Source organism: Pongo abelii, chromosome 4, assembly GCF_028885655.2.
Source record: "Pongo abelii isolate AG06213 chromosome 4, NHGRI_mPonAbe1-v2.0_pri, whole genome shotgun sequence".
Classification (NCBI taxonomy): domain Eukaryota; kingdom Metazoa; phylum Chordata; class Mammalia; order Primates; family Hominidae; genus Pongo; species Pongo abelii.
The window spans coordinates 178,527,812-178,547,470 of NC_071989.2; the positions used below are offsets into that span (position 1 = coordinate 178,527,812).

At 42.9% G+C, this 19,659-nt stretch overlaps 1 protein-coding gene across 2 annotated transcripts in view; it reads left to right on the forward strand.

Moving 5' to 3' along the window:
• Positions 1-19,659, forward strand: part of DOCK2 (dedicator of cytokinesis 2) — a 442,316-nt gene that overhangs the window by 12,971 nt on the left and 409,686 nt on the right. For both annotated transcript variants that reach the window (XM_009241272.4, XM_024247240.3), the window contains exons 2-3: positions 4,263-4,346; positions 18,649-18,689. In XM_009241272.4, coding sequence (XP_009239547.4) covers positions 4,263-4,346; positions 18,649-18,689 — 125 coding nt within the window. The remainder of the gene's footprint in view (positions 1-4,262; positions 4,347-18,648; positions 18,690-19,659) is intronic.

Below are 19,659 nucleotides of genomic sequence, written 5' to 3' on the forward strand. Positions count from 1 at the left end.
AGCAATACCTAGCACACAGTAGGTACTACATACTGTGTCTATCGTACTTAGGACAGTATCTAGCACACACTAGATGTTCACATGAATATCTGTTGAAAACACCATGGAGTATATACTTGGCATATAAAATGTGCTCTAAATATTTACCATTTTCTTAGGAAGCAGGTTGTGCAGTAGTTAGAATTTAGACTTGGAGAACTATCTATATATCTTATTAGGTGGAGAAGTTGTTTACCCACCCCTTCCTCAGTTTCCTTATATATAAATCAAAGAGAAACATTGAACTTATCTCCTAAAATTGCACAAAGCACAGAGACCTTTCTTTAGTTGTTTTTATGAGCCACTGTGCTAGAACAATGGTGTTTACTTTCACCTTAGCTCCCTCTATTTGGACTCCTGATGAATAGAGTACTTCAATATGTTTAGGTAGAATTGGTAGCTAATCAGTGGATTCGATTTCCAGGGTTGCTAGAAGTTCCATCTGCCTCAAAATAGCAGTCCAGTGGCTTACTAACCTGGGATTTCCAATATGAGTCCTTGCTGGAGTCAGTGACCCAAGATGGTTCCAGTACTTGGGAACATCCCTTTGATCCTTGGCCATAAATGCTTTGATCTGGGTGGGCTTGTCAGGATACCAGTTTCTGCTTTGGTTCCTATGTATGGTGCTTTGGTACAAGGAGAGGTCAAGTCTTTCCTAGGGAATGTGTCAGTATTCCCCAGGGCTTGGTGACCTTGCATGATGGGGAAGCCGGAATGGGTATTTGCGGGAATGGCCGAGGGCCTGAGGGGCTGTGGGTAGGCTTCCCCGATTTGTCTATCTTTTGTGGACAGGCACTGGGCAGGGTGGATCTGGCTATGATTTCTTCCTCTTGTTTTTCTGCCTTTTTCATCCCTTGTTCAAAAGTTGAGAGTGGTTAGGCCCATCTTAGACTGGTCAGAAGCAAACTGAAGGACAGAGATAAGCCATCAAACTTAGCAGAGGGGCATTCTGGCTCGGAGCTTCCTGTTAGTCATTTAGAAGACTAAACAGAATTGGGTATTCATAGGCAAAGCCACTTCCTTTGTCAGTCATGTCTGCTTTTCTTCAAATGGAGCCTTAAGAGGCCCTTATGCCAAGGCAGAAATAGATTTATAAATTAAGTGCCAAAGTCAGTTACTTTCATTTTTGTAATCAGTGAGTACTTGGAATGAATACGGATCTCCACCTTGAATACCCAGTTTCAAGATCTGTCCAGGACATCTTAAGCCAATCTACTGGCACCTTCTCACCTGACATTGCTGGGCAGAGGATGAGGGAAGATTCCCGAGGAAAGCAGGGAGGAGCTGGTCAGGGAGTAACACACAGTCCTGCCCTACCTCCACATAGCTGATGGACACCCCTGATTTGCTCGTGCTCCAGAGACTAACACACATTGTGCCTGGTTTTCTTCTGTTGGAAGCTTCAGTTTCTTCCACCATCCTGTCCAGTTCTACTGCCAAGTCCTCAGGCAGACCACTTGGGCTGGAAGAGCAGGGAGCAGAGTCTACCCAGTGAGGACACCAGCAAACTGGAGTATGTCCAAGCAACAGCAGCCTATGAGGGGAAGGGGGTTGAAATCAGGCCAAGTGCGGAGGGAATGAAGAAACAGGCTGCGTTTTTGCAGGAGGAGAGAAGCCTTGGCATCCCCTGAGGGCCCTCTCAAGGTTTGCTTTTGGACAAAGGATTAATTTGATTAAGTGCTGGTTGACAGAGCCGTTGGTTGCAAAGTGCAGGAAAGGAGATTTAAAGGCTACACAAAGCTCTGAAGGAGTGAGCCTTGTTCAGGAGATAATAAAATGCTAATAAAAAGAAAAGTGACTACCATTTACTGAGCACTTACTATGGCTGGACATTAAGTCAAGTCGTGTATGGGCATTAATCTCAGCTGAGCCTCCCAGGAACCCAGTAAGGTAGGGACCATTATTTCTTGCATTCTACAGTCAGAGGAACTGAGGCTTAGGGAGATGCAGCCACTTGCTCAAGTGGGCTGCCCCTGGCTCCTACAGTGCCTTTGTGTGGATTACAAAAAGATATCCCTCCTCTGGTGGGCACAGTGCCAGGGCAGGGTGCAAACCTTGGCAAGCAGATCACAGGTTGGGTGCCAGCCTTCACTGCTCTCTTGGCTGGGTGGCCTTGTGCAGGGCACAGCCTGGGCAGTTGTACACTGCAGCCCCAGGCTTGAGGCCAGAGCCAGGAAAAGACAGAACTGGCCTCAAAAGCCACATCTGTCTGACTCCAGAGACAACTAGCTCTTAACTCCTAAGCTTTATCATCTCTCAGGATGGAGACTTCATCTGTCTGAATGCACACAAAAGGGAGTTTAGGGATATGGGGCACACCTGGGAGTAGAGGGGACAGCTGTGCTCCTTTCCACTGAAGCATCCTAAAACCCCTGCGAGATAGGTACTGTTAACATCCCCATTGTAAGAAAGTGAGGCAGAGAGGTGAAGTCACTTGCCCAAGATCACACAGTAGTGAGTGGCAGAGCTGGGGTTCCTTCTGAACCACTCTGGTCTTTTAGTGTGGTTTAGGCAGACGTGTTGGGGAGATTGGACCAGGGGAAGGAGGAAGGAGGGAAGAGAGAGGGAAGGAAGGGAAGGAGATAGGTGGGAAGAGGCAGAGATGAACGAAGAGTTAGAGACTGGAGGTGGTGTCTGTTATGCAAAAGAATCTGCACAGAACCCCGTGGCATTTCACCCAGCTTCTGCATAGGGGTTAGACACAGAATAGCATTGGCCATTTAGACCCTGGTCGCTTAGTGGATCAGCCTACGGTCCGTGTCCTCAAAGTTAAAAAGAGGTAATTATGAAGAGGTGTACCTGTAGAGTAGAGGAGTAGGAAAGAGCATGGGCCTGTACTCCCAGCTCCAGCATTGTGTGACGTTGGGCAAGGCAAGTAACGTCTCTCTGCCTGAGTTTCTGTATCTGAAATTTGGAAATAATAAGCCTTCTCACTTGCAAGGAGTATTGTGAGAATTAAAGGAGTAAATGCACGTGGAGAACTTAGAATCATGTCTGGGATATAAGTGATTGCTACGCACTCGTTCTTATTAGGATCCACACTGATAAGCCACTTCCAGAAAAGTGGGGCATGCCTACGTTTAGTTCCTCTTTAGGAATAATAGCCTTTTTACAGTGGTATCTTCTTATCTTAGCTCCCCACCCAACCTTGTGGGATGGGTAAGAGTGTCATAATAATGCCTACTTTAAAAGTGGGGAAACGGATTCAGAGGGAAAGTGAGTCTGTTTTGTAGCTGTCACCAGCTAGAGCGGGTTTGGAGGAGTCTGGAGATGTAGCTGCTGCCTGTTGTGTGGGCAGCAGCAGGGCCAAGGGCGTCATGAGGGACTGGAGCTCACACCGGGGCCTTCCTCCTGGTAAATCTCCTACACAGGTTCCTTCCCTTGCGTAGCCCTCTCCATTGTCCCAATGGTGCTGTGCTGGTGGGGGAGGAGCATGGGCCCAGCTCAGCTGACCCTGCCTGCAGGAAGCCTCCTGTGGCCCCCATGCATGGTTCCAGCATGCTATCTCCTGTGCTCTCAAAGCACCTGTACCTCCTGAGCCCAGACCATCCATCAGGTCATTGCAGGTGGACCTGTCAGCTTCTCCCATTAGAATACAAGGCCCTGGCTGTCTAATTGTACCATTTGGTTACTGGTTATGGAGCATTACAACATGGCAGGCTCTTCACACGCTGGGACTCTCTTTCTTTCTCATAATAATTTGCCATAGATTCCTGGGGTGCCTGAGCTGGGACTCAACCCCAGGCCTGGCTGAAGGAGGGGCTCAGGCTCTCAGAGGCCACAGCTGCCTGGCTCTCCTGCCATCCTGCTCACCAGTGCATCTCTCCCACCTAGCATAGCACCTTACCACACTTCAGGTGCTTAGTACGCAGTTGTTTCTTTTTAATTGTAGCAAAACATGCATAGCAAACGATGTACCATTTTAACTGCCTGGTATACAGTAAGAAGTCAGTCCATAGTAAATGAGTGACAGCCTCCTTGTCACTCAGGCTGAATGCAGGGCCTGTAATGAGGAGAGGTCAGCTTTGGTTAATAGAAGGTCTTCAGAGCCAGGCTGAGTCTGAAATGACCCTTGTGGCAGGCAATAGGTTTCTGTGTTGGTTTTGTTTAGCCCAGGTGGGCTGTGTGGGCATGGGATGGACTTGAGGCAGGGATAGCAGGAAGGAGCAGAGACTAACGAGATCCAGAGGTCTCACCTAGCTGTCTTTCTTTCTGTTTCACAGCCATATACAACTTCCAAGGCAGTGGAGCCCCCCAGCTCTCCCTGCAGATCGGCGATGTGGTGCGAATACAGGAGACGTGTGGAGGTGAGTTGCTGGCCCACGCCCCAGGTGCTGGACTCTTGGCTGATGGAAGCCTATAGTACACCTAGGCCCCTCAGCCCTCTCTCTGAACATGCAACTGTGTGGTCTATTTAAAAATGTTTTGGTAACGCTAGTAATTAGAATTTACTAAACAGAAATGCGTTCTCATTTTAGGAATGTACGTTTCATAGCAAAAGCCTAACTGGGTGGTTCGATGTTTGTTATGCTCTCCATTTGCCTCAGCCATGGGGCTATTCATCCTGTGACTCTTGCTAGATACAGTTCTTTATTAGTATTAATATCAAGATAAAGGGAAATAAGCATCATTAGGGTTTGGAAGGGTCCCATAAATCACACCTCTAATTCCAGGAGAGCTGATGTGCACAGTTGTGTGGTTTGTTTACTGCATGAAGGCACCCAACCCAGGGAGCAGGAGCTCACTCCCCTCCCCAAGCTGGGAGCCCTGTCTTGGGCAATGTGGTGGCATCTCTTTCTTTCTCCTACAAAGGTGCCATTGCCTTGTGAAGCCAGGTGTCTACTGGGCTGTGTCCACCCATGGTGGTGTGCTGGTAGGGAGTGCTTTTTAAAATTTGCACAAAGACGAATGGCCTTGGACTCATAAGTCAGGCAGTTGGAAATCAACATGTCATTGATAAACTTGATATTGGGAGCATGGCTTTGGGCATGAGAACCAAATGAGCTGCTGATCTGTTACCCGCAATCAGGCAGGCTCCCACCCCTCACCGGCCCAATCGGCCCACCACAGTTCCCTCCTACCTGGGCCTGCTGGTATCTTCTACTGCATGGAGGGCACAGAGCCTGGGCTTCCTGTGTCTCGGCAGAGTGGTAGAGGAAGGAGAGAGAGTGGATTGAGCACATAGGCCTTGTCTGCCCCCAGTGAATCCATCAGATGAGGCCCTGGGGAGGGAGTAAGGGTAAGCGAGGAGGCAGGTGTGCCACCGTGAAGGAGGCCTTTCATGGGGAAAGGCGGTCACCTGCAGGAGTAGCCGTCTTTGGTCCTTTCCACAAAATAGACACTGTGCTAAGTTCTTTATAACACATGATCCTAGTCACTCCTCACCACAACCCACAGGACAGGGAGTGTCATTTCCAGTGCTGGCTTAGCTACATGCAACCTCCTAGGCAACAGAGCCCCCAGCTGGGTCTGCAGATTTGTACAAGGATGCGTGTGTAAACACATACACACACACACACAAACACACACACAAAGACACACACAAACATACGTATGTACATATATACACGTATGCATACCTGTGCACGTAGATACAACCAAAAAACATACAGAAAACCATTTTGTGGGCAAATAATTTGAAATTTGATATTTCAAGACAACTTTAAAAGGGGTCATAGGGGAAATGAGAACTTTGTTCATCTTCCTTATATTTATTTTATGCTTTAGTATTATTTTTACTTGGGGTTGTAGATGAGGGGATACTGTATACTTTTCAGTGTCCAGGGCCTGCAAAGTTCACACTCCGGCCCTGTTGAAACCTTTTACACAAGGAGCGGACAAGGCTGGAGGAGAGGGGTGGGGACGCAGTCCTAGAGAATTGGATCTGTGATTCCAAGCACCCTGCCCCCTGCCCACGGCATAACCCTATCTTTTACAAATCTAGTTCTGCCCAGTGGCAGATAAGCAAACTGTAGGTGACTACCAAAGGCAAAGAATGAAAATAAAAACAGCAGCAACTCTCCTCAGTGCCTCTTTCATGCTACTGGATGCTAATCCTGAGAAACAGGCACGAGACCTCACATTTGCAGATGAGGAAACGGAGGCAGGGAAATGACTCATCTAAGGTTGCACAGTGAGCCAGTGGATTTTTTTTTTTTTTTTTTTTGAGACGGACTCTTGCTTTTGTCTCCCAAGCTGGAGTGCAGTGATGCGATCTCGGCTCACTGCAGCCTCCGCCTCCCAGATTCAACTGATTCTTCTGTCTCAGCCTCCTTAGTAGCTGGGATTACCAGCATGCACCACCACGCCTGTATTTTCAATAGAGACAGGGTTTCACCATGTTGGCCAGGCTGGTCTCAAACACCTGGCCCTAGGTGATGCGTGCACCTTGGCCTCCCAAAGTGCTGGGATGACAGGGGTGAGCCACCACGCCTGGCCCCAGTGGCTCTTTTCTGATGGCCAAGCCCACACTCTTTCCTCCACCCATGCCTGCCAAAACAATGACAAGGTCTTGGTCGTTATTTTCTGTGTCCTGCATTGTGAAACCCAGATGAGTATTTTTCTCTTCGTTGTATGCAGTTTCCCTGAATAGAAAACTTGAGGGAATAGACCTCCCACACAGGCTGCCATAGTCAGAGCCTTGCCAGTACCTTTCCCTGGCCTGGTGCCCTGACCCTTATGAAGGCTACTCTGGTGGACTCAAGTCACCTCTATTCATCTCTGGGACACCTTTATCCTTTCTTTGGTTCTGGTTTTCCATTTCTAATTCAATTAGTCTTATTTTAATGTATCTTTGTAAATTAGTCACAATAACTTGCTGGAAAAAGCTGGATATATTCATTGGTAAATGGCTAATAATTTATTAATTCTTTGAAAAGACAGTGTTCAGAAGTCTGCTAGAATGATTCTAGCTCTCTGAGGAAATATATCTCCTGGTACGCAAATTATTAGGACTTGTCATGCATAGGCTCATGGCCATGCAGAGTTTTCAAATAGGGGATCCAAAGTCTTCTTGGGGTGCCTTGAGTGGCAGAAGGTAATGGAGCTGGAGGGGGTCTGAGAGCAGGTCTGCTTTGCAGATGGGGTGTGTGGTCTGTGATTCTGATTGAAAAAAAATGATTCCTCTAAAAATATAAAAGGTGTGAAAACCACAATGTTAGTCAAAAATTAGTCAAAACTGTGTAGTCGAAAGAATATGGGTGTACCCATGAAACCTTCTTAAAGAAAACTACTTCAAAACCAAAATCCAGCCAACTGAGGTGAATCACAATAAAAGAATACTGGATTAAAAATCTGTGATAAAAGGAAATAGTGGCCAATATTGGGTCCAAATGAATCGACTTATAAAAATTGATATTAAAAACAGTAGGAATTTCTTGTAGAAGGGACAAACATAAAAAAGCAGTGTGATTTTTTTCCCCCAATCACTTCCTTCAGTCATATTTGGTTGACATCTTTCCTGAGATTTGGTGACATCAGAAGACTTTAATCTTGTATCCATGTGCTGCTCACCCACTTCTTCCCTTTCCCCAGTTCAAACAAGATCTGGGGAAGGAGTGAGTTTGGGATGTTTTCTTTCCTATTCTTTGTCTTCTCTACTGAAATAAGCCTAATGATTGGCCAGTCCACTGTACAAATAGTCATGTAGTTGAGGAATGAAATGCCAGATGCCCCTGACATCATGATATTTACGGCTACCATAAAGAATGTTATTGTTGGGAACCTAGACAATATTTTTAAAAATCTAATAAAGTTGAGACTTGGGAAGAAAATGGAAGAGAATAGCTAACTCAGTGACATCACTTTCACAACAAAGTCAATGAATATTAATTGGAAATAAAACATGGAATTAAAAAAAAACCACGTCTATCTTTGAATGCTTTTCATAACAATTTTCATTTTAGAGAAGTTTTCAGGAAATCTTTTTAGTGATAAAGAAACAGTGAATCAAAGTTCAAATGTCCCTCAATTTCACTTGGTTTCTTTTTCTTCTGTTACATACAAATAAGATTAAATACAATTTTTATTTATATCCCAGCACTTTGGGAGGCGGAGGTGGGCGGATCATGAGGTCAGGAGTTCGAGACCATCCTGGCTAACACGGTGAAACCCCATCTCTACTAAAAATACAAAAAATTAGCCGGGCGTGGTGGCGGGTGCCTGTAGTCCCAGTTACTCAGGAGGCTGAGGCAGGAGAATTGCGTGAACCTGGGAGGCAGAGCTTGCAGTGAGCCAAGATCGCACCACTGCACTCCAGCCTAGGAGACAGAGCAAGACTCCATCTCAAAAAAAAAAAAAGTATTTATATAGTATCTTCACCATATGCTCATTTTTATGAGAGTATTTTAAAAACCATGTTTTATCTTTTTATCTCTCTGTCATTCTATGTATATAAATATAAACAAAGAGTTGACTGGAATGATATTAATAGTGTTTTTCTGTGTAGTGGGATTCAGGATAATTCTTTAAGCTTATATGTTTGTACTTTTCTGTTTAAATTCTTTATAATAGCATATATTAGTTTTAAAAAAACAAAAAAAATAGTCTTTAAGCTGGGCATGGTGGTGTACACCTATAGTCCTAGCTACTTGGGAGGCTGAGGCAGGAGGATCCCTTGAGCCCAGGAGTTTAAGACTAACAAGACTCCACCTCTGAAAAATAAGGCAAAAAAAATATGAAGAATAAAATAACAATCACTTACATTCCAACCGCCTATAATTAATCATTGCCAACACCTGAGGATATTTGCTTCCAGTCTACAAGACTGCATTATTATTATTATTATTATTGTTATTATTATTATTGAGATGGGGGTTTCTCTTTGTTGCCCAGTCTGGTCTCCAACTCCAGGGCCCAAGCAGTCCTCCTGCCTCAGCCTTCCAAGTACCTGGGATTACAGATGCATGCCACCTTGCTGGGCTTTCAATAGTTTTAAAATCTTCCCCACCACCCCCAATAAAGAAATGAAAAGAGCACTGGCTTTTGAATCAGAAAGTTATTCCCTGCTTCTGCTACCCACTAGTGGAGTCATCTTGGGTATGTAAGCTTTAGGTTTCTCATCTGTTAAGTGGGTTGTTTTCACCTTGCTCCTGAGCTTCTTATGAGGATAAAATGAGAAAAGGTAAAGAAGCTGTCTAGCACTAGCCTGGCTCATAGAAGGTTCTCTGTGTTTGTTAATTCCATCCTCTCCCCCATTATGTAGTGCTGTACCAAAACTGGCAGATGTATATTTTTACAACACGGCCCAGAAGCTGAATCTTTGCCTGGAATGGGTGAGACGAGCCCTTCCTTGCCTATGTATTAAATTTACTCAGCTGGATGAAGAGGGAAAACAGGACCCTAAACTGGAAGCTTAAACAAGGGTGAATTTCGCTTTTTATTATAAAGATAATGTATTATTATGATAAAAACTCACATAGTTCAAGATGGTACTCATGCTAGGCCATGCTAAGCCTTAGACATCAAATGTTGACTTCATTGCCCATATTGTATCTCTCATGCTGCCTCTTTTATCCAGAGACGGCATAAACATTCTGTGTTTTAGATGTGGAAAACACATGTAAGTGTATTGAGCAGTAGGAATTCATCATAGGAGAGACAAACATAAAAAAAAAGCAGTGTTATTTTATTTCCCCCCAGTCACTTCCTCTAGTCATATTTGATTGACATCTTTCCTGATATTTGATGACATCAGAAGACTTCAATCTCATATATTGTGCAGCTCACCTACTTCTTCTGTTTCCCCAGTTTGAACAAGACCTGGGGAAGGAGGGAGTTTGGGGTGCTTTCTTTCCAGTTCTTTGTCTTCTCAACTGAAATAAGCCCTCTATGATCAGCCAGTCCATTGTAGAAATAGCCAGGTAGCTGGGGAATGAGATGCCAGATGCCTCTGACATCTTTGTGTGAAGCTCCTGGAATGCACTCATACTGTGTTTGGATGTAGTTTTGGGGTGGAGGAACTGTATCATGCCCTCCTAAGGCAACAACTTCCTACCTCCAAAGGCTGACATGAGAGAATTGCTTGAGCCCAGGAGTTCGAGGCTGCAGTGAGGCATGATCATGCCACTGCACTCCAGCCTCAGAGGCAGAGTGAGACCTTGTCTCTAAAAATAAATAAATAAACAAACAAATAAAATCAGAGAAATGAGGGAGGAGATGGATAGAGCATCCTCTGCTTTTAAAAAATAGCGCATTGCTTTTGTTGTTGCTGTTTTCTAGAAATTCAACTACATACTCTGTGTACTATTCTGAGACCTTCTGTTCTCATTTGAAAATATTGGAGTGCTTTCTAAGTGAACACATATCTATTACCACATTGTTGGTTTGGCTGCAAAAAGCTTGGCACAATGAGATTTTGAATGTACCCCTCACCGAGGAGGGTACACCAAGAGCCATAGGCAGTGGCTTCCATGCTAATAACTCCTTTGTGGGTGATCTTGACCCATCCAAATTCTTTGCTTTTAGTATAAGTAAGGACATTATAAGCACTTAACATGGAATCTTTTTAAAGCACCACCTTGCAAGGTGACAGTCTTTTGTTCAGGTCTGCTGCAGTGACAGGTCACTTTGAAAAGGACTCCATTTTCTTCAGTAAGGCTGCTCCATTATCAGCAGTATGTATGTGAAGTTTTCCTCCCTTCTGAATGAGAATGAGGCTAAGACGTCAGTAAACTTCCATTATATTTCATTTGAGGCATGTCTGTTTGCTTTGTTGTGATGGAAATATGTTGAAATGACTTTAGTGCAAAAACAAAAATGATATTATAAATCCATAGGTCCTGAAAATAAAATAGAAAATATGCCCAACTTTCTCTGCATTATTATTATTGTAATTGATTTTTTTAGAAGAATGGTATCTACTAACTCTTTTGGACACTGGACAAACTCTCTGAGTTTTTAATCCAATTTAAGCCTGATAAGACACTATTACTATTCCCATGAGATATGAGGCACTATTATTCTCATTTTATAGATGAGGGGACTGAGGCTCAGAGGAAAGTATTAACATGTCCATGATTGCACAGTTAAGTAGCAGATCTCCATCAAATTCAGACTTTCATTGCAGAGCTCATACTCTTAAAAAATTTTTTTAATTGTATATGTTTAAGGTATACAACATGATGTTATGAGATACATAATAGGTAGTAAAGTAGTCAGATAGTTACGATAGTGAAACAAATTAACATATACATCATCTCACATAGTTACCCTTCTTCTTTGTTTTTGTTTTTGTGGCATCAGCAGCTAAAATCTAATCATTTAGCAGAAATCTCAAATACAGTACAATTTTATTGACTATAGATTCCTTGTTGTACATTAGATCTCTAGACTTGTTCTTCCTACATATCTGTTACCCTGTAACCTCTAACCTACATTTCCCCATTTCATTCCTCTCATCCCCTACCCTCCCTGGTAACCACTGTTTCATTCTCTATGTCTGTATATTTGACTCTTTTTTTTGTTCCATATATAAATGAAATAATGCAATACTTTCTGTGTCTGTCATATTTCACTTAGCATAATGTCTTCCAGGTTCATCCATGCTGTGACAAATGGCAAGATCTCCTCCTTTTTAAAGGGTGAATAATATTCCACTGTATATGTATATTACAGTTTCTTTATTTACTCATCCATTGGTGAGCACTTGGGTTGTTTCCATATCTTGGCTATTGTGAATAATGCTGTAATGAATATGAGAGTACAGATATCTTTGCAAGACAGTTATTTCATTTTCTTTGGATATATGCCTTGAAGAGGGATTGCTGGGTCATATGCTAGTTCTATTTTTAATTTCTTTAGGAACTTCCATACCTTTTTCAACAATGACTACCAATCTACATTCTCACCAACAGTGTAGAAGAGTTCCCTTTTTTCCACACCCTCGCCAACATTTGTTATCCCTTGACTTTTTGATAATGGCCATTTTCACAGGTGTGAGGTGATATCTCATTGTGGTTTGATTTTCATTTTTCTAACAACTAATGATGTCAAACACCTTTCTATATATCTGTTGGCCATTTGTATGTCATCCTTGGAGAAATGTCTATTCAGTTTCTTTGCCTATTTTGTAATCAAGTTATTTATTTTTATACTATTGAGTTATATGAGTTCTTTATAAAATTTTTGATATTAACCCCTTATCAGATGTATAGTTTGCAATTTTTTCCCTAATTCACAGTTTTTGTTTCATTTTGTTGTTTTCTTTGGTATGCAGAAAGTTTTTAGTCAGGATTCACACTCTTAACCAGTGTATTAGTCTATTTTCACACTGCTATAAAGAACTACCTGAGACTGGTAATTTATGAAGAAAAGAGGTTTAATTGCCTCACAGTTCTGCATGGCTGGAGAGGCCTCAGGAAACTTAAAATCATGGTGGAAGATGAAGGGGAAGCAAGGCATGTTTTACATGGCAGCAGGAGAGAGAACAAGAAGGGAAGTGCCATACTTTTAAACCATCAGATCTTGTGAGAACTTACTTACTATCACAAGAACAGAATGGGGGAAACTGCCCCTATGATCCAGTCACTTCCCACCAGGTCCCTCCCCTGACACATGGGGATTACAATTTGAGATGAGATGTGGGTGGGGACACAGAGCCAAATCACATCATTCCTCCCCTGGCCCTTCCCAAATCTCATGTCCTTCTCACATTGCAAAATCAATCATGCCTTCCCAACAGTCCCCCAAAGTCTTAACTCACTCCAGCATTAACTCAAAAGGCCAAGTCCAAAGTCTCATCTGAGACAAAGCAAGTTCCTTCCACATATGAGCCTGTAAAATCAAAACAACAAGTCAGTTACTTCCAAGATACAATGGGGGTACAAGCCTTGGGTAAATTCTCTCATTCCGAAAGGGAGAAATTAGCCAAAACAAAGGGGCTACAGGCTCCTTGCAAGTCCAAAACCCAGCGGGGCAGCCATTGAATCATAAAGCTCCAAAATCTCCTTTGATTCCATGTCTCACATCTATGCAAGGCCACACTGATGCAAGGGATGGGCCCCCAAGGCCTTGGGCAGCTCTGCCTCTGTGGCATTGCAGGGTACAGCCCCCACAGCTTCTTTCACAAGCTGGTATTGAGTACCTGCAGCTTTTCTAGGCACACAGTGCAAGCTGTTGGTGGATCTACCGTTCTGGGGTCTGGAGAATGGTGACCCTATTCTCACAGCTCCACTAGGCAGTGCCTCACTGGGGACTCTGTGTGGGGGCTCCAACCCCACATTTCCTCTCTGCACTGCCCTAGTAGAGGTTATCCATGAAGATTCTGCCCCTGCAGAAGACTTCTGCCTGGACATCTAGGCATTTCCATACATCCTCTGAAATCTAAGCAGAGATTCCCAAAGCTCAACTCTTGTCTCCCGTGCACCTGCAGGCCTAACACCACATGAAAGCCACCAAATCTTGGGGTCTGAACCCTCTGAAACAACAGTTTGAGCTGTACCTTGGTCCCTTTTAGCCATAGCTGGAGGTGGAGTGGCTGGCATACAGGGTGCCAAGTCCTGAGGCTGCACAGTGACAGGGCCTTGGGCCCAGCCCACAAAACCATTTTTCCTTCCTAGGCCTCTGGGCCTGTGATTGGAGGGGCTGATGTGAAGATCTCTGAAATGCCCTGGAGACATTTTCCCTATTATCTTGGCTGTTAACATTCAGCTCCTTGTTACTTATGTAAATTTCTGCAGCTCGTTTGAATTTCTCCACAGAAAATGGGTTTTTCTTTTCTACCACATGGTCAGGCTGAAAATTTTCCAAACTTTTACTCTCTGCTTCCCTTTTAAACATAATTTCCAATTTCAGACCATCTCTTTGTGAATGCATATGACTATATACTTTTAGAAACAGCCAAGTCAAATCCCGAATGCTATGCTGCTTAGAAATTTATTCTGCCAGATACCCTAAATCATCTCTCTTAAGTTCAGATTTCTACAGATCTCTAGGGCAGGGGCAAAGTGCTGCCAGTCTTTTGCCAAAGCATAGCTGGAGTGACCTTTGCTCCAGTTCCTAAGAAGTTCCTCGTTTCCATCTGAGACCACCTCATCCTGGATCTCATTGTCCATATCACTATCAGTATTTTGGTCAAAACCATTCAACAAGTCTCTAGGAAGTTCCAAACTTTCCCACATCTTTCTATCTTTTTCTGAGCCCTTTAAACTGTTCCAACCTCTGCCTGTTACCCAGTTCCAAAATTGATTCCAGATTTTCAGGTGTCTTATAGCAGTCCCCCACTTCTCTCAGTACCAAGTTTCTGTATTATTCTGTTTTCACACTGTTACAAAGAACTACCTGAGACTGGGTAATTTATGAAGAAAAGAGGTTTAATTGACTTGCAGTTCTGCATGGCTAAAGAGGCCGCAGGAAACTTGCAATCATGGTGGAAGGTGAAGGGGAAGCAGGCATATATTACATGGCAGCAGGAGAGAGAGAGAGCAAGGGGGAAGTGTCACACTTTTAAACCACCAGATCTCATGAGAACTCGCTATCACCAGAACAGCATGAGGGAAATCACCCCTATGATCCAATCACCTCCCACCAGGTCCCTCCTCTGACATAAGGGGATTAAAATTTGGTCTGAGATTTGGGTGGGGACACAAAGCCAAATCATATCAACCAGTGATAGGTACAAGCTTCCATTTGATCTCAATATTATTATATATTTCAACACACAAGAAAGAAAAAGCACTCCTAAGCACTCATCACTCATATAAATATCAGCATATTTATATATGTTTATATATAAATATGGTAGTGGGAGAACTTATATATATGTGTGTGTTTATATGTATATACACATGTTTATATGTATATACACACACGTATGTATATGCTTGCTTCAGACATTTGTTTTTAAGAAATAAAAATTTCTAATGCAATTGAAATCCCTTTTTACCCCTCCTCTATTCTTTTTTCTTTTGTCCATATGTAGGTAACACCCTGAAATCAGTATGTTTTCTTCCCATCCAAATTTTTGTACCTTTGCTAGATGCATATACTTTCTAATCTTGTCTAAAAAAATAGTGTTTGTAGCACTCCTCTGGGGCTAGGTGTTATTTCCCTCACTTTACAGATAGAAACACTGAGGCTTAAGTGACATGACCAAAGGCCATGTGGCTTGGAAATGGCATAGGGAGGACTGATCTCTAGACCTTGGATTCTTTTTTGATGTTGTGGGATATTTTAAATCTCCTGCCTCCCTTGACTCTTAGAGGATTTGAAACTCTAGATATATTTGATATTTGTATTTGAGATGTGAAAAGGGAGCATTATTTGAATATTTGGCACTTTATAATTTTCTAAAAGAATTATAAAAATTTTTCCTTTTCTCATCTTCCTTCAGAATGCATGTCTAGTCAGTCCAGGCTACTATGTATCATAAACTGCTTAAATAACATACATTTATTTCTCATACTTATGGAGACTGGAAAGTTGAAGATCTAGGCACCAGCAGATCTCGTTTCTTGTGGGGGCCACTTCTTGGTTTGTAGATGGCTGTGTTCTTGTCATAGCCTCACATGGCAGAGAGCAAAGAGAGAGGGAGCAAACTCTCCTGTAAGGGCACTAATCCTGTTCATAAAAGCTCCATTCTCATGACCTAATTACCTCCTAAGGACCCCACCTCCTAATGCCATCACATCAGGTGTCAGAATTGCAACATATGAATTTTGGGAGGACACATTCGGTCCATAGCAATGCACACTGTGAATTTTATGTTGAAGAAAGTGGTTATCTCATGGAAAGGGTTAGCAAAAAAGCCCTTGTTATTATTGAATTCAAAAGAGCGCTGAACTCAGGAGTGGGTTCTGGGACATGGTAAATGCCATGTTACACTGAGCCTGCTTTTGATCATGGTGTCCATTGTCCAGGAATTTTTCTCTTTTGTATCAACGGTTGTTATCTGCCCAGTCATGTTTTGGAGCATAGACAGATATAGCTGATTGGTGACTATATTAGGGAACCAACATCAGTGGTCAGAGATAAATGACCTGGCAGAAGTGAAAATGCCAGAAAAAAGTCATAAGGATAGTCCTGATGCAGTTGATGCACTAGGCATGGGTTTGGATTCTGGTTTGGGTGCTTTTCTGCTAAAGAATGTGTTGGAATTTCTTCCCCACCTATTTGATCTCAGTGTCACCATCCAGCAAGTGGAGATAAAGCCTTCTTGCAATGAATCCCTGGGGATTTATTCCTGAAAGCATGTAGCCCAGTGCAATATACATAGTTGGTGCACAATTAATGTTGATTGAACTTGAACCTGGGAGGCAGAATAAGAATATTGGGTGTAAGTGTCAGCAGAATCCTGTCGTCAGGAGTGAGGTGCAACTCTGAGAATTAGGAAACCTATAAGACGTACACACATAACCGAGTTTTGGGGGTCAGAGCAGGCAAACTCCTTGGATCCAGGAAGACAAGTCACCTTAATGGAGTCCCTGTCCCAGAGATGCAGATGTGGACATGAGCTTTGTGTAGGGACCATCTATTGGCCCCTCGATTGTTTTTCTATTTTTTGGTGGATTTTAGTGACCTTAGCCATCATGTGGGTTCAAGTCACTGCTACCAGATGACCTTATCTGTATTTGCACTCTAACTCCATCACATGGGAGACAATGTGGCCAACCAGCTTTAAGGATTGGCTTTGAAGTCACATAAGCTTGAGTTTGAACCCTGGTTGTATGATCTTGGCCCAGCCCATCAATTGACTTGAATATCAATTTCCTCATCTATAAAATGGGAATGATAATACTTAGCTCACAGTGTTGCTCTGAGGATTAAATGAGAGAATGCCTGTACAACATTTAGCATACAGCTTTGCATGTTGCAGGTGACCAGTGAAAGACAGGTAATAATAATATTACAAAGTTGCATTTCTATCTAGTTGGTGAAAAGGGGCAACTAAAGGAGGTTGTTATAGCACAATGCAGCAGGGTGTTGCCTGAGTGTAAATCTCAGCTGCATCACCCACTAGCTGTGTGACCATCAGCAAGCTGCTTAATGTCTGTGCCTGTCTATTTTCATTTGCAGAGCTGAAGCAGTAATAGTACCTACTTAATAGGATTGTTGTAAAGATTAATTTATAATATGACAAAACAAAAAATGTCAACAGAGTTACCAGCACATAGGAAGCACTTAGAAAGTATAAGCAGTATTGTTAATTATGGATTATTTTTCAATAGTTATTGACAAATAATTAGAGGCCACTGAAAATAGAATGTGATGCTTCATGAAGTAGAACATCTTCCATCACTGGAAGTATTCAGGTGGAAAGTAGCTTAGTGGAGATTTAGTTTTGGAGATTCAGACACTGAGAAGTTGGAAATATTAGTATTAGGTAACCATCAAATCATTCCCTCATAATATAGGAAGCATAGTGTGATAGTTGCTTGTGTTCAAAACCTGACACTGCAACCTACTAGCTGTGTGATCCTTGGAAAGTCACTTAACTTCTCTGTGCCTCAGGTAGGCCACTTATTTGTAAAACAGGATAATAACCGTTCCTACTTCATACGGTTGTTATGAATATTGAAGGGCTTAATATACAAAGAGTGCTTAGAATGGTATTTTTATTTCCCACCTGAGATTCTCTTTCCAACCTCCCTTTCTTCCTTCTGTTTTTCCTCTCTCCTTCCTTTCTCCTTTTCTCTTTCCTCTCACTTTCTGTCACTCAAAAAGGAGCTATCACGGCCCCCTGTTGCTTCAGAGTTTCCTTTAGGACCTGGCCATCAGGCTGGCTCATGACTATGAAGGGTGACTTTGCATTTTAAGTTGTTTGTTTTGGGGCTTGCTTGTATGTCTGTTGGGAACATATTTCATCAACAATCTGTCAGCCCAGTAATGAGGGTCTGCTAATGAGGCCCCCGACAGACGCGTTTTACTTACAAAGATGACAAATGCCACTCCTTGGCTGTGTTCGAATCATTTCAAAGGCCAGCGGACTCATTACAGTCATCAGGACTTGCTGCACTCAGGCGTATTTTGTCTGAGGGCTGTGTGTAATTTGGATTTCTGTTCATTGAAACATTTTTTAATATAATATTCCTGCAAAGGGTAGATCTTTTAAAATCCCTGTCCCTTTATCTGTCCCTAAACTTACCTGTTTTGTAACAATTAACTTTTGTAAATCGCATTTTAGACACTATTTGCTGCTGTTAGAACTGTCAGTCTTATTTTAGGATGTTTGACCAAATCAGGAGCATTTCTATGTCCCGAAGGCAGGAATTGAAAGCATGCAGATGATCACAGGGCCCAGGAAGGCAATGGACACAAGGGAGGGGCTGCATTGAGGCTGGCAGACTGGAGGCAGATGCTCTGTCTGGTGGACCCTGCTGCTCTTCTCCTCCCAGCCAGTTGGGAGCACTGGCCAGCACTACTGGGGCTCCTGATTTTTCAAAATCAGGAGCACCTTTATATGAAGTCTATTTTTAGATGTTATTTTGAGATGTTGGCAACCAATTCAACAGATTTCAAAGACTATGAGCTTCCAGAGTTTGATCTGTACCCAAGGTCTAAAGCAATTTGCAGTAGTTTTACTAGTTAAAAACAACAAAACAAAACAAAACAGAAAAACACTAGTAACAAATTTGTAATAAATGAGGGACCTGTTTCTTTGTTTTCTTTTTGCAGACTGGTATAGGGGATACCTCATAAAGCACAAAATGTTACAGGTAAGGTCACCTGGTTTTTATTTGTGTCAGTACTGGATGTCTTCATATGCCCCACTATCCCATCTGAGCAGGTCTCTCCCACCATTGCTCCTCAGCAAAGGGAACCCATCCCTCCCTCCTGTGCCCTGTGCTCTCTGACCTCTGTGCCTTGGCACTCGCTGTGCCTCAGCTCCCTCCCGCTTTCCCTCATTCTTTAAGGTTCATCTCTGGTGCCATCTCCCTGCAACTTTTCCTGATATGCCACTCAGTTATGATTTCTCCCTTCCTCGAGTCTCTGTGGAATTGTGCGTTATAAATTTGAAATTTATTCTACTGCCTTCCTTTAGAGTTGTTCGTGGCATTCAGTCATCTCCTCATCTATATATCCAGGTCAACACAGAAAGGACAGGCCTGATTTTTACCTTTGAGGGGTTCTCTTGTTCTAACCTCACGTTTCACTATCGTCTCCATGAGAGCAGGCACTTGCTTTGCTTGTCTCATTTTCTCTCACAGCATCTAGCACAGTGACCAGATATCCTCAGTATGCACATTGGTTGCATTTACGAAGGGATTTCCAAGTAATTGATAAACTTACCTTGTTAACTGAGCCAAATGTATGGAGCAAGGAAATAATAGAAGCTTCTTCCTTCCCTGACATGCTGTGTCGGGAGGGATGGTCCTACTCTGCTCTCTCAAAGAACAATGGAATAAATGCAGGCAGAATAGGTCTCAAATCAAACTAGCCCAAATGCACCTAGGAACATTGTTGCTTCAGGACCAGTTATTTCTGACCTTCCAGTTGTTCTGACTGTGAAGAGTGACTGCTTTCCGGAATCGGGCAGGTGATGGGAGAAGCAGAGCTTCTCATCTCGCTTAAAGTCAGTGAGTGGTTTAGGTTGTCTTTCAAACGATACTGTCTTATAGCCCACCTGCAGGATAAGTGGCCATAATGGGTTGGAGCATCCCTTGGGATCTAGGGCTATTGTGAGAT